This window comes from Perissodus microlepis, chromosome 4 (genome assembly GCF_051167445.1).
Source record: "Perissodus microlepis isolate ML-2025 ecotype Zambia chromosome 4, ASM5116744v1, whole genome shotgun sequence".
In the NCBI taxonomy this organism is placed as follows: Eukaryota; Metazoa; Chordata; class Actinopteri; order Cichliformes; family Cichlidae; genus Perissodus; species Perissodus microlepis.
In genome coordinates, this window is record NC_140464.1 from 16,927,248 (window position 1) to 16,943,369 (window position 16,122).

At 40.7% G+C, this 16,122-nt stretch overlaps 1 protein-coding gene across 1 annotated transcript in view; it reads left to right on the top strand.

Moving 5' to 3' along the window:
* Positions 1 to 15,363, top strand: part of pitpnc1a (phosphatidylinositol transfer protein cytoplasmic 1a) — a 51,632-nt gene extending 36,269 nt beyond the window's left edge. Inside the window, exons 3-9 of the mRNA XM_084926146.1 lie at positions 1,988 to 2,076; positions 3,458 to 3,465; positions 7,466 to 7,537; positions 9,322 to 9,417; positions 11,459 to 11,614; positions 12,226 to 12,289; positions 14,101 to 15,363. Coding sequence (XP_084782272.1) covers positions 1,988 to 2,076; positions 3,458 to 3,465; positions 7,466 to 7,537; positions 9,322 to 9,417; positions 11,459 to 11,614; positions 12,226 to 12,289; positions 14,101 to 14,411 — 796 coding nt within the window. The 3' untranslated portion in view covers positions 14,412 to 15,363. The remainder of the gene's footprint in view (positions 1 to 1,987; positions 2,077 to 3,457; positions 3,466 to 7,465; positions 7,538 to 9,321; positions 9,418 to 11,458; positions 11,615 to 12,225; positions 12,290 to 14,100) is intronic.
* Positions 15,364 to 16,122: the final 759 nt, after the last annotated feature.

The following is a 16,122-nucleotide window of genomic DNA, read 5'->3' on the forward strand; positions in this document are numbered from 1 at the left end:
GTTACAGATCCTTCCGGTCCGCTTAAGCCCTGATTATAATCATGAAAAAGCTCCAAAAGGCACTAACAATGCAGTATTTGAAGAGATTAAACTGGAACAATCTATTACATAAACTCGATGTCTAAATGTGTCTATCCATTAATCCATTAAAATTTACTGAATTGTTGTGCAGGTAAAGCAATAATGTTACTTTCTATTATTATTATTTCATATAGTCTTATTCTGGTAAGATAGATTCTGTGAGACAAGATTGAGCTGCTCACCGCCAAAAGTCAGACTGTGAGATAAAAAGCGATCCATGCGAAGAATACCAAAGAAGACTGAGGTGGAAGTTTTTGTGCTCTGAAGTGACAAGTAAGTGGGCCTTTGGGAAATATAAAGTGTCACTGACAAACTCAGTGAAGAGGAGGGCAGAGTGTGGTGTGCGTTTAGCCGAGTGTGATAGTGTGTGCACAGAGAGATGAGGTCAGTGTAAATGATGGATAATTTGAGCAGTCGCTGTCGGACACCGAGCGGAGCCTGCATCCCTCCACCCACAAACCACCTGTTAGTATGTTATAGCTGCATTCTGTGCGTGTGTGTGTGTCTGTGTGTCTGTGTGTATGTGTGGCTTGCAAATAAGGCAGTGTGAGGACATGTGGCTAGTCTGCTGTGTCTGGACATTCCCTTGGCTGTTTGACAGGTTATTAGAAGGGGACTGAAGGAAACTGTCTGCCTCATGTTCCCATAGTTTATACAGAGTCTTAAGCCATTTGCAGATACACACTGCAGCCCTGAGCATTGATTGGACTTATCTAATAGAGGTGCACGTGAGAACTCAAATGTCCAGCACAGTCACACGGGACATTAGTCAGTTGCTTTAACCTGCCTGCACCTTTTGTAAAATGTATGCATAATGTTGCATTCTGCAAACACTAATATTTTAGTGCTCTGCCTGCCTGCAGGTGAGTGGGCGTCATGTGTCCTGCCTCCTGCTGTCTCTATCTAGGCAGCTCCCTCTCCTAAAACAGAGTATCTCCAGTAGCAGAGCATGCCCAGTGTGAAAAAGGACAACTTTTAAAATATCCTGATCTTATTCTTCTGAAATTATCCAAAGTTCTTGTGTAAAATGGCTTTAGTGACAAACCAGCTCAATTTCCATATTCACTTACATCTAGCAGACATAGAAAAAGAAAAAGAGAAGAAGTTGGAGATGTGAGAGTTAAATAATCAGTGGTTAAGAGAGAATTTTTCTGAAAGGTACAACTTAATGATGACTTTGAGTCCAATTATGCTGCTATTTGCTGCGCTTTGATTGTCTGCTTTTCAGGGAGCAGAAATCTGGACTAAATGTGATTTGGGCTGTAGTGAATTTTTTTCTGATGGCACTCAGTAATGACTGTCTGCAACCCTTCTTTTCTCTCGGCGTCTATTGGCAATCAGGACTTACTGTTCCAAATGTCAAAGTCTCAAAAGTCAATCTTCCCTATTCACTGGTTTTCACTGGTAAATTTGTGTATTTCTCAGATTTCTGACATGGCAATTTCCTTCCAGCTCACCAAAGCCCTGATGTTCCCTTTCCACAGCAATCTTTTTTTTTCTTCTTCTTTTTTTTTTGATTAGACATCCAATGAGGTGCTCGGCTACTTGGCTGTCAGCATTTAGAATCTATTTGTGCTGAGTAATAGCCCTCCCCCTGTATTTCCTTTATTTGCCTTCCATGCCCTTTTCTATATCTATCACAAAGAACGCTGGTGAAACTCCCCCGCAGGGTACAGGGTGTAATCAACTTCCCCAAGGGACCATCATGGCTGCCCTGTATAGCCTCCATTATGACTCCACACAGCTGGATGCTTCTTGTTGCCTGTTGCAGATAATAGCCTAAAGAAGAAGAGTGGAGAAACTTTAAGAGGAAACTACCATGCTGTACACAAACTATTTGTTTAAGCTGTTCTCTTTCTTCTTCTTCTTAACTTTACTAACCTATTCACTCGTCTATCTTTGACAGCAAGCTCCCCAGTTGGGCCAGAGCAGTGGTCCCCAAGATCTTCTATGTCACAGAGAAGGCTTGGAACTATTACCCATACACTATCACAGGTAATGCTTTAATTATACGCCTTAGTCTGCTCTAAAAGAATTTAGAAGAATTGGTGCAATGATATAGGATCACAACTCTGTCCAGAGCAAATAGATTTAGAATAAACACTGCCGTAAAGGGAGTAATCTGCCTGTTTTTGTTCTCAATAATTAGCATCACTGTTGTATGGATGATAAAAATCACACTTTAATTCCGACCACAACATTAGAGCTAGGCTGACATGTTGGCCGATATTTGCTAAAACCAATATCAGTATTGTTATTTGTAGGGCTGATAAATGAAAAATTGAAAAGTAAAGAAGATGTGGGAGAAATACCGTTCAACCATGTTGTGAGTGATGACATTAGATAGTCTGCACACCAGAGGGCACTCTGCAACGTTCCTGTTGGCCTGTTCGAAATGGCACCAACACAACATCCAGCTGAGCTGAGTAAAGTGTCAGGGCCATTTTACACCTGCTATGCAGAGCTTTGCTAATGAGAAAGTTGACAACAGATTGGCTAGTTGCCATTTCTGCAGGTCATGTATGTCTTGATTTTTGTAACTTGCTGCCTTGTGCCGCCATAGCTGCATCAAAGACACGAGTGTACGACTGTGTCGTTTTTCTTTACCGCTTTGATCACATCAAAACAAGATTCATTTTAAACTTGGTTGTCATTTTCTTAGTATGTAAACACAAGTACCTACATATAGAATGAAATGATGGGTTAATCTGTTTGTTTCATTAGGAAAATAATTCTTTTGGCCTATTTCATTGTCAAGTGTTGTTTTTCACGATCTGGTAATTTCTACAGTGTAACATCGTTCCGTTTTTACATTTCCACAATAAATTTGGCACCAACAAGGTGTCAGTATTTATCTGTCAGATTGTTTTTCTTTGATTTATTTAAAAATATTAGCTGTAATGTGCTTTCTATCAAATGTGTAAATTAAAGCGATAGCATTAGGTTTTCAAAAAGCTTATAGCAGAGCTAGAACAGCTCTAAATGTCACAAAAATACCGATAGATGGCAACCAGTAAACATCATATTGCATTTGGGATTTTTGTATGTACAGTGTGTTTATATGACAGACTAAATATGTGCTCAGCAGGACTATGCATGTCAAAAACAATCAGTGTCACACAGATTTTTAAAAATGGAGCAATATCATAGTGAAATGGGCTCCTCTCATGTGCTTTTACTGGAAATGAAGTGCTACTGAGCCGAGGCTTAATGGTTCTTTTTTTTCATTGTGAGCTGAAGTATTTTTTTCTTCTCTCCTCTCGTCTTATCTCTCTCATTCTCTTTCATGCCTTTGTCCCCCCACCCACCTCCCCACCCCCCTCAAACTCCCATTCCCATCCATTATACTGATGGCCTCTGCTGATGATATGGTCAGAGTACACGGTGAGTAGTTTTGGTGTACCTGCACACAGACACACACACTCATACACACACAAAACCACTTTGATCGACCAGCTGCCTGGAAGATCTCGTGTTGTAGAGTTTAAGGGTGAGTGCTAGAAGAGGAGCGGGTTATGTTTGTTGAGCCCTGAGTCCAGCACATCTCTGACAACACCCAACACTATCAGTATCAAGGACATCAGTGCATGCTGAGCAGCATGTACTGCTAGAAGACAGTTGTAATACTTTACTTTATTGTGATATTTGATATTTATTGGTTGTAACAATCATCAGGGCATTTACAGCATGAAGCAATGTCCATATTAACCCAAGTCCTGCCTGTGAGTTCTCAAAATACATGGGCACAAATATGCACTTTAATATTAGAAAATATCAGAAATGTGGGTGCTGACCTGGACCTGTCTCAGCTTTACTTCCTGGAACAAGAGAAACAGAGAACACGTCTCCACTGCTCTAGAGTCCAGTGGCGATGGGCTTTACGCCACAGCATCCGTCGCTTTGCAGTGCACTTGGTGGTGTAAAGCTTGGATGCTGCTGCTCATCCATGGAAACCCATTCCATAAAGCTCTCTGTGCGCTGTTCTTGAGCTAATCTAAAAGCCACATGAAGTTTGTAGGTCTGTCGTGATTGACTCTGCAGAAAGTTGGCAACCTCTGTGCACTGCGTGCCTCAGCAGCCGCTGACCCCGTTCTGTGATTTCACATGGGCTACTACTTCGAGGCTAATTTGCTGTTGCTACCTAATCACTTTCACTGTCTTATAATACCACTAACAGTTGACTGTGGAATATTTAGTAGTGAGAAAATGTCATGACTGGACTTATTGTACAGGTGGCATCCTATCACTGTACCATGCTGGAACTCACAGAGAGCGACCCATTCTTTCACAAATGTTTGTAGAGGCAGTCTGCATGCCTAGGTGTTTAATTTTATGCAACTGTGCTGATGAAAGGGATTGAATTTAATAATTTGGATGCGTGAGTAAATACTTTTGGACTACTTTATAGCGTACAAAGAAAACAAAGTGAAATGAATCCAGCTTAAGCTTGGAACATGCAAGGATAGGCACTGAGACACAGACTGAGGGGGAGACAGCATTATTTCTAAAAGTTGATTATACACTAAAGTTAATCGGGGGGTCAGGGAACAGACAGGTGAAACTAATCAAGGATAATGAGACAGGAGGAAGTAAAATTAGAAACAAGACAGAAAGAGAAAAGATTACCAAAATAAAAATGTGTAGTGACTAACTTTGCACAACGACAACACCATAATGCACTTAAACTCAACACGAAGAGTAAGTCTGCTATGAAATCAACGCAACAAATGACTCAAAATAGGAACAAAGAGCCAAAGCTGAAGCTAAAAAGGAACATGAAAATCAAATATGACAACAAACATTAAACTTAAGAACCAAAAAACCTCAGATTTAAAGACCCAGGACCCAGAACAAGTGGCACTACACCATACGGCTCAGTTCAGTTTGAAGCATTATGTTTGTTTAAGTAGTTTAACCTCTTCAGTCACACAAATCTAGTTTTTAGTTATCATGACTGCCATGAATAACAAGAATAAAAGAGAAAGGGAAATGTGCCCATCTTATTATTCTGTCCTTTTTTTCATCAGATTGTGCTCACAGCAAGTGAAGTCTTTAACAAAACCATCATGCATATCTGAAACAAATGTAATTTCACGTCTGATCCCCAGTGTGATCTGATACCTCGATTAAATCCAAACAAAGTTTATTCTCTTTTATTATTACCATCTGTTTTTTTCACCTCTCTTTCTCTTTTTGACGTTGGGGATTTTTTTGCTGCGCATAATTTCGGAAAATGAGAATAACACAAAACCATCACGGTTAATTTACACCCAAGTAATGGGATAAAAATGGAAATTAAGATTATGAATATCGTCTCAACTGTCACTTTAAAAGTGAACCTGCGAGACAGCAATAGTCATCATTAGCTGCTGGCAGCTGATGGCACAAAGCAGTGAAGGGTAACACAGATGTCGAGGCATCCCTGTGGAAGGAGTGTAATCCCTCCAGCGTGCAGAGATCTGTTCTGAAGTTAGCTTCCAGTTAGGTAGACATGGAATATCTCCACAGGGAGAAGCTCAGGACAAATCCTGAAAAAAAAATCATCCAAGTTGCTTTTGGATAAATTAGCTCCTCAGTCTGTCCCTAAGATTGAGCCCAGACACGCATATCTGAATTGAATTGTTTTATTCAATACTTCCAAGCACATGAGAGTATCAAACATACTTGTTAGAGCTTCAGATTCGCATCCAGATTCCTGCTTCAACAACAGCCGCACCCCTGCTGCTCCAGCCTGTTTGTCAATATGAGCTAATCAGGGGAACTTTTCATTAAAGACATTAACAGAAACCCCACAGCTCTCAGCTGTTTGAATGTTTAATTGACTGTTGCCAACAAAAAACACTAATGATTTGCACCAGGACATTAAGAAGACATGCCCTAAGACATGCCCGCCCAGACACACACATGCACATATGCACGCACGCGCACGGCTTCTCTGTGTGTGAAGCAGCAGGAATGCATCAGTGAACCACATATAAAATCAGCAGCAGGCCGTTTCTTTAGCCTCGCTGAGATTATGCAACTGCCTCTGCAGCATCTGGATGTTTCAGGGAGGTCACGCCAGCTCATGTGAAACTGTGAAACTTTTCTTGAGTTAACAGCCTTAAGAATATGAGCGTTGTGGCAGCAGCTACTGTGATTTTTGGATGCATGTCACATCGTTACCTCTTACTCTGACTGCAGAGTACAACACATTACTCCTACAAGAGCTCTTCTCCCATGTTAAAACCCATACCACGAAGCCAGCAGTGCACAGTTTTGGTGCTGATGTTAATGCGACAGGAGGTTTGGAGCTCTGCAGTCATTCGTGGCTGAGTTGCCATGGTTTTTGTATCACTTACAGCTGATTGCGATCTAAGATGGAAGACATTTCACCAGCTGACTTGGTGCAGTGGTGGCATCTTATTACAGGACCACACTTGTAACAACAAGGCAGACTGCATGGAGAGGTGCTTGATTTTACACACGTCTGTGACTGAAGAAAAAACTGCTCACTGTGATGGTCTCGGACATTTATTTCTAGCACCAAATTAGGTTTTAAAGAAATATCTTCATTGTTCATCTGTAAATGACAAACACCTTTTTAATATTGACCAGTTTGACTTGAAACAGCAGGTCAGTTGTTACTGATGTAGGTTCAAATTAGTCTTGTTAACCTACTAATTCATGTTAGAGCTGCTTTACGTGTGTAGACATTTATCCTCTGTCACCATCATCAGTATCAGAAACACAGAGACACGCTCACACAAACACACCTTGCGCAGTTTTCTTGTTTCTCTTTAAGACTCACAAGGCCACTGAATTGTGCTGAGTAATTACAATAAGGCCTCTCGTTCCACATCACTGTGAATATACCATGTGTAGCATCACTTATTGATGGCATGCATAAACACAGACACTGGCTTTTGCATTTACAGCTCATGTATCCAGTATTCATCCTTCTACACTGTATAATGATTGTGTTGAGCTTTAATTTGGTTAAAGACAGTAAAAATGGACAAAAACACTAAAGTGTGATGTGGTTTTAAATCTCCGGAGTGAGAGAATAACCATTACTGCGTTGGTTTTGTGTAATAAAACTCAAGATATAAGCCCCCGTCAGACACACAGTCCTCTCCATTAATCTGATCTGGCATCTGAGCGTGTCGGCATCTTGTGCTTTCAGCACAGCAGCTAAAATGCAGCGAAGCTAAAGAGTAAGTTACTGTAAGACTACATGCACACATATTGACCTAAACAACAGGATGTTGTCACTTTAGCAGACTGATGAAGCTTAAAATGTTAAAAATCTCTGGAAAAGGGCTGGAACAAACAACATTAACCAATGCAGTTATTAACAGAGAAACTCACACGTTGTTTATTTCTCACTTTTCCCTCCCTTCAGTGCTCCTTCCTGCCCAAGTTTTCCATCCACATTGAGACCAAATATGAGGATAACAAAGGGAACAATGATAATGTGAGTAAAGCTCCGAGTGCCGTGCCGTTGGAAGTGAATCGTAGGAACAAAGCTGCATCTGAAAGAAAGAGGATAGAATTTAGGTTCTCTCTTTTCATGTACCTTTGCCCTTTTGTGCTCTTTGCTGTCTGCTTTGTTGCCTCATCTTGTTGCTTCTTGTCTTTTCCCTAAAATCAAAACTAATGAATTCTCTTTGTCAGAGGGTTATTGCATCATTGTGTGCCAAGGACATCAGGAGGATTATCAGTCATTCTGCTGTTCTGATTTCTTCAGGCAGTGATTGCGACTGTTAACATGAATGTTTTTGTCTTCGTTCATTTGTATCTTGGACAATCAGTGCAGTTGTAGAAAAGTATGTCTCTTTTTTAATCTGTCATTATGATAATTTCTCATAGATACTTTGCCAGATAGACACATCTGAACAACAGCTGGACAGTCTGAATCTCTATAACGAGCAAAGTTTTTGGTTTACAGCTCTTTGGGAATCACTTTGTTGGTGCAAACATACAATTTTATGCCTGTCAAACCTCAGTGTCTTTGGCATTTTTCATACAATTAATTCACAGAAAAATGTGTTTTTCAAGACAGACTAGTAAGAAAGTCCCTAAAGAGAAAAGTTAAAATTGGTTCTTTGCTAAGTTGTTTGTTATGTGTAGAAACAACAATGGTTCAAATGATCCACTGAAAATGGTCACGTAGACGGACTAGACTGAAAGCAAGTGAAAAAGCAGCCTGTTGTCTTAAGACCAACATTAAAAAACCTTCAGACAATCTGCAGAACTAATGTTTAAGACCACTTTTAAAAATTACAAGAAAGTCTGGCTCCTTTAAAGTAAAATATAAAGAAATAAGAGCTGGTTAAAAACTTTTGCACAGAACTATAGCTATAAAATAGATTGACTGTAATTGTCTTTTATTAAATCAACCTGACAAGGTCCTGCTGGTTGTGTTGAGTATTTCAAACCAGGTAAAAGCACTTCAAATGATCTCCACCTCACCTTCAGAGCAACACTTGGTATTGGCAGTGGAGGCAAGTCTGACTGTTGATCAATATTACTCGAATACGCAATGTAGTAGAAGGAAAAGGCTGCGGCCCCACCTAGTGGTGGATTATGAGAGTTGCAGGAACATCACGATGGTTTCACAGATGGTCAAAATCTCACATTTGAAACTGATTGTAACAAATGTGGGTGCAGGCAAACTCAATAGAAGGGTCTTTCCGCTCTCATGTTAACACCCCACCGGTCCCACCATTTGTGCAGTCACCGCTATTCTCTCTTTATTCCAGCCTCCCTCATTTCTTGTAATAACCTTGGCAGTTGACTCCCTGCCCTTTGCTCCTGGCCCTATACCCATGGAAAAGATTCAAAGAATGCAGGAAGTTTAATTAATGTCCATGACTCAAGAGCACTTTCACTGCTCTGAAAGGAGTCGATAACTAGTCAACATTGCTTTGCTGCGTCCCGTGAGTCACACAGGAGGAAATCATTGACCACTTGGTGTGACTCACATTCCTTCTCACAGTTTGTTTGGCCTATTGTTTGAGGGTAAAGCTAGAAGGACGGGACGTGCTCAGGAAATGATCTTTTTGTCTAACGTAAACCCTTTCAACCACTGCTTTCCTGTACAGCAATATGATGTGTGACTAAAATGACTCCCAGCATTTACATGATGCGTGAAGCTGCCTTTATAAATCCACCAAGTGATGGCACTTCATCCCACAGCATTTGTCAACGCCACTGATTGAGCTGTCCTCACATACTGAACTGTTCCCTGTTCCTCAGATCTTTGGCAGTGAGCCCAGAGAAGAGGAGATGGATGTGTGTTTGTTGGACATCGCTTACGATGAGATCCCAGAGCGCCACTACAAGGAGTCGGAGGTGAGGAGAGCGACGTCACTGCCCTCAGGATGAGGAGTTAATGAATACTTGCAGCCACGGCACAGATACTGCGGAAGGAAGTGGAAAGAAGGGTGAATAGGAGGGAGGAGGAGAGAAGTCAACAACTGAGATGTGAGGAGAAGAGAACAGAATAGGGTGTTATCTTTTCTCCACCAGCACCAGCTCGTGTTTGACCACCAGCTGGCCATCTGCCTCCTCTGGGCAATGGAAGGAAGGGAAACGCATGTTTATGTGTGGGGGAGGTGATGGGCATTAGCTGTGGAGATTCGACATTTGTATGCGCATGCGTTCGCTCATCTATCAGGACGTGATGGTCATAAAAAGCTGAGCTATTAATAACCAAGAGGGGTCATGACAGCGCTGCAGTTTTATTATTGACACCCTCACTTTCACACACGCACCTCCCACCGATCTCTGTGCTCCTCTGCTTTTAACCACTGAGAGCTAAGAATAGCGCAGACATGCTGTCCAGAGCTAAACATAGAAGTCAGATGTCTAATGTAAATATTATTTTTTAAAAACAAATGAACTGTGTCAAATGTCCAAGTTTAAAAGAGACGGGGTTAAAAACAAAGGAATAAAAAGTCAAAGGTCTGACAGCAGGTGCTCATGATGCAAACACATGCAACCAGCGTCCACAAGACAAGAAAGAATTTCCAGTGCTGAAGATAAAAAGACGTTATTGTAGTGTCTAAACTTATTTTAACTAAATAAAACCAGCATGCATCACACTGAGAAATCAATTAATACAAAAACAATGAAGGATCTGTAAAACCACGTTTGGCTCAATATAGCTCAACACATGCATGAGTGTCAGATGCTTGATTTTAATGGAATTTGATGTAATCTTAATCAACAAAAAGCCTCTCTGCCCCACTGATATTAGTTCAAGCCATAGCTCGTATAGAAAAGATGGATGTCACCTATTTTGTGTTTGTGTTCTGCTGTTATTAAAGCCTGGAGATGCTGTTCACAGTCACAACTTAGTCACGTCTGTTTTATAATCTATTTTACTCCAAATATGAACATAATTTTCAAAATAAACCTCATGATGTATGAAAGAAGGTATTAAAATAACATTTGAGACCATAAAGTGACAAATGCTTTTGAGTTTTTTGCTGTTTGTATGAGCATGGCGCAGTCTGGCCGTGAGTGAGTTTGCTGCATCGTCCACTCCTGGCAAGACTGTGGCAATGCTCCAGACCTGCAAACTACCAAAAACTTCTGTTTTTATAGAGATCCTCACACTTGCTGGTGATTTGACTGGATGCAGCATATATGACGCAGTATATAGAACCAAACTACTTGCAGCCAGAGGATTTGCTCCCTGCTGGTCACCAGAAAGAAATCATATTTAAAGCACTTTGACTTTGGCTTCACTTTTTAGACGTTCTTGAAATACAATCTACAGTTAATGAAACTTGTTCAGCAAAACCAGGAGGAAAAGTAAGTGAAGTAAAACATCTTTTGGAGAGATATTTGCTTATTAAAAAAAATGTGCTTAAAAGCGATTAATCTGTCATTAGCATTTCTCATCTTTCCGTCTCTCAATACACTTGATGAAACATTTTATACGCAGACGAATATAACAGACGTCTTCCACCTCCTCTACAAGTACTTTCCCAGCAGGGATAGAGACACTCTGTCACACTCAGATGCATGACTCTAAGACAAATGAGCATCACAGCATAATTAGTCCACTGGGAGCAGTGATTAATGCGTGTAAAGTTTCTGAGACTCCCACTGTGCTTCTCAGCTATACCCTGCATTAGCCTCGTAAATAAAAGCAGATGATCCTGTCCTGGGGGCAGAGAGGAAGAAATTGATGTGTGTGAGAGAGATTAGATGGCAGGAAGTATAGTTTTAATTTGAAGTATTGGTTTGAAAACAGTTCAACAAATTTTCCTTATGGTCTTATGTAAATTTTATGAGGATTATCGACATAAGATTGTTTGTGTTTATTTAACTCCTGGGGAAAAATGAGTTGTTTTTCTGAACCTGGTGTCTTGTGGCCTTGTAGGACCTTCGGTATTTTAAGTCAAAGAAGACGAACCGAGGGCTTCTGCAGGAAGGATGGCTCGACACCCAGGACCCCATCATGTGCTCCTACAAACTGGTCACTGTCAAATTTGAAGTCTGGGGCCTGCAAACCCGTGTGGAGCAGTTTGTACACAAGGTCAGGACAAACCATTTTTGGGGGCAAGAGACACGTTGTAGATGAGTTTCAGCCTGCTTATATCATCGTCTGAGCCAGAGGCGTCCTATCTTTTGCTCTGAAAACATGTGATACACGGCCGTGAGCTAGATCAGCAGTTCCATTATCACCTTCGACAATATCTGCCCTGTTCACATCCCACAGCTTGCCTTGCAGCACCACCTCCCTTTTTCTTGGCTGCAGAATTTAAACTTTGTATCTCTCATTTCCCAAATCCATTTTGCTACAGCATCTGTCCCTCGGGTCAGCTGTCCCTGCACTATCCTTGCCCAAGGCACACACACACACACACACACACACACACACACACACATTGGAGGCAGGTTCATTACTCACCGGCTAACACCAGGAGTGTCCCACATAAATCATAATCCTCTAGGGGTGAACAGAAAATTTTTGAAGTGAGAAATGAAGTGAAACTCTCTGTATCCTTTAGAGCGAATGCCGTCTGATTTGCAGTTTCTCTCCTTGAACTTCCTCCCTGCCTCTGTCCCTGCCTGAATTCATTTTCCTGTGATCTTGCCTCCTTTGCTTCCCTTTTCTCGCTTTTTATTTTTTGTAATCTTCCTCAGGTGATCCGAGATGTGCTGCTTTTAGGACACAGGCAGGCCTTTGCCTGGGTGGATGAGTGGATTGGTAAGTGCGCAGAAGATGACAGTCTTTAGAAAACTTGGGTTAGTTTCGTGTGCAGGCATTGACTCATCTCACGATTGCACCCACTTCACATACATTTTTCCATTTTAAGATGGAGATCATAGACTGTATGCAAAGGATGGACATAGCTAGCATGACATTATCAATTTGTTTATTAATTTCATCAACTTTTAGCTTTGTGACCATCTCCATCTGGTGTTTTTGGAGTTGGAAATATTTGGATATATTTGTCATATTTGGACATGAGCATAGTGTGCTAAGTTATCAACTAAATGTTAGCAAGGTCTTTTTAGCAGGGTGTATGCATGCAGTGTATGGGTACCGTGCACAGGAACAGATACCTGTTAATAATTCTAAATAGGGTAAATGCTAGAACCTCCACCACCAAAAACAGAGAAAAGACTTCCTGAATGGCCTGTTAGGACAATTAACCACGAATGATAACATATAAAATGTTCCACACACTAGATGGGTGACTCCAGTTAGCTGTAGTGTCACCTCTGCTAATTGGTTATGCCACATCCTGCCTCCTCCTACAGAAGTGTGGCTGGTTTGTGTATTTTAAAAAAACTTAGAAACTTTGATTTTTCATCTTGTTGATGTCAGAGGTTAGAAGAGAATGCCCAGACTGCTTTTATAGGAAGAGAACATTAACTCAAATTCTCATTATAATCAAGGTATGAAGAACAACATCTCTGATTGTGCAACATGTCAAACTGTAGAGCAGATGGACAACAGCAAAAGACCACAGGTGTGACTACTGTCAGCTAAGAACGGGAAACTGAGAGTACAGTTTTCTCCTGACACGTATTTCCCTTGAAGCAGTTAGTTGTAAGACCTTGAGAAACCTGTGTGCAATATTTCCACATTTGCAGCCTCACCACATTAAATAAATCTGCAAAGTCCCTTTTCCAAAAAGCTCGAGATGCTGTGTACATTGAAAATACAAAGAAGCTGTAAATCTTAAACTCATATTTTATTCACTGTAGCCCATATGGAAAAGAAATAGTAAAAACTTATAAGTGATTACTCATGAAAGTGGCCACTTTCATGAGTAAATCATATAAGGCTTACATGATTTACTCATGAAAGTGGCCACTTTCTCATTACTTTCATATATTGTTTTAGTAAGTATCCAAAACATACAAGTTTCATTATATAATTTTTCAAGGGATCTTATATCTGTTTTCACTCTTATATGCTTTTCATACAAGTTTCACACAAGACAGATACAAACTTTATAAGATTTATATATATCTTTTCCATATGGGAGAACACAGAAACCATAGCGAATGTACCAAAGTAAGAAAAACATTAGCTCATTTTGAATTTGATGGCAGCAACACGTCTCAAAACAGTTGGGACACGGCCCCGTTTACTGCTGTGTAGCATCCTCTCTTTTTTAACCATGAACATCTGGGAACTTAAGGATATGAGCTGCTTGATTTTCTAGCTTTTTAACAGTCCTGGGTCTTCTTAGCTCCATTTCATATTTCATGATGGGTCAAATGGTTTTAAGAGGTGAAAGGCCTGAACCGCAGGCAGGCCAGTTCAGCACCCCACTTCTACTACTACTAAGCTCTGTTCTGAAACACATCTGTTTAAATATTTGATGTGTTTTCTATGTTTTATTGTTAATAAATTATGTCTTTATTAGAATTGCACATTACTGTGCTTATATCACATAAAAACTGCATTAAAATCTAATAAAATTCCTTGTCTCTCTTATATGGGGACATGGATAGCTCAGTAGGTATTATTATTAATATTATGTCACTGCTCCAACCCAACAGACATGACCATGGATGAAGTAAGAGAGTACGAGCGTGCCACGCAGAAAGCCACCAACCTGAAGATTGGCACTTTCCCCCCTACCATTTCCATCTCAGAGAACCCCCTGCCATCTAGCACCCGCAGCGGACCCAACAGCGCCCCGTCCACTCCCCTCTCCACCGAAGCCCCTGATTTCCTGTCAGTGCCCAAAGAGCGACCCCGGAAGAAGTCAGCTCCAGAGACTTTGACCCTACCTGATCCAGGCCGCAGGGATTCACTCTTCAAGCTTCCAAGCTTTTTCTCCTGGAACTCCAGTCCGCAACCAGAATGAGAGCGGGGCTAAGCCGCTGTTAAACACCCCTGACCTGCGTATTAGTGGAGGATGCCTACCCAGCACATCCTGCAATGTTCCCTCAGCCATCTGAAGAAGAAGTGACTGTCCTGGTGATCCCAGCCCCTCAGCCGACTCGCCGGCGTTCCAGCAAAGCCAACAGCTCTCAGACTGCCTTTACAGGTACAGCTAGGCATCCACAGCAAGGCCCGCCAAGTGTAAAGGTGTAGTAAATCCCAGTGAGAGTCCAACAAAAGCACCTGCAGGCTCCTCATCCTTCACTTCTCCTTAGAAAACAGCCAGTCTGCACCTTTCATTAATCAGTATGGAGTCCAATTAGCCTGACTGAGTGTAGCATACATTCCTGAAATCGTTTTATCCCAGAAGTGTCACCTTGTTTTCATCCAAGCTCAGGGTGTGTTGGTGAAAAGATATCTAGAGACTCAGTGCACATAAACTTAACATTTGTTTTCTGCTTTATCTTTAAACATCTCTGGCTTTGTTCATTTATTTGGTAACTGAATTATGTAGTTGGGACTCTTGTTGGCCACTGTAACAGTCGAGTATTATGGTTTTCACAGTCTGATGTAAGGTGATTGTGTATTCTTGTATATACTGTATGAAAAATATAAATGTGACTCAAAAAGAATATCATATCAAGTGATGAAGCTGCTTTGACATTTCTGTAATGTCTCAGCAGCCATGATGTCTTCATGAAACAGCATGATTCTTGACTACCGAGGCTGCCCTTAAATATTTGTGAACTGAATGTTTTCCTTATCTGAGCCTTATATGTGGTGTCGTGTTTTACAGGAGTTTTTACAGACTTGGTCATGTGGTGTTGTTTTGCTGCTGTATTGACTTCATTGTGGTTTTATTGTGTTCATTTACTGTCATACTATTGATGGGTTTTGTATTCAGTAAATGAAAGTAAATACTGCTGCATCCGTTACTGTGTGGAGAGTTTGTTAATGTGATCTATCTGAATGGAAAGACAGGCTTGTGGCTCATTCAAATGCAACTTTGGAAACCAAGTCATGCTATTGTGGTGAATCCACTTAGCCAAAAAAACGGATCAGACATCAATTGCAGAAACAACAGTCTTTATATAAGGCTTCAAAAGGGGATGTACAACAAATAAACTGCTCGACATCAGAGCAACATATAATGGCTTCCCGAAACTTTCTTTGCTAGCTAAACCCAGAGTAACTTTCGTCTACCACAAAGGATTCTGGGAAACGCAGTTAATGAAAATACCTGTTAAATGCTCCCTTTTAGCAGAAAATTAAATCTATAATTAACAGCTCTCACTAAACATGTGGCTAACACTTAAATCACTTACAAAATAACCAAAATGCTGTTATCAAACAATAAACTGCAATAAAGTTACAACACATGCTGTATAAATTAGAATGAGAATCAGAATACTTGATTGATCTCAGAGGAAATTTTGTGGCCAGATATGCTCCAAGACAGTAAGAACAGTAACTAACAAGTTAAATTAGCAGTATTAAATAAGACAATATATTGCAAAATAGCTCTAATATATAAATATCTCAACATATTACGTGAAATTGTATATAAATGAAGCTGAAACTGAGTTCCCGCTCTTATCATACTGCAGATAATTTATCTGAATTTCAGGAGCAAGGCCACACCTCCATACACGCCACTTTCTGTTCTGTCTACATGCTCAACTTTTACTACGTTT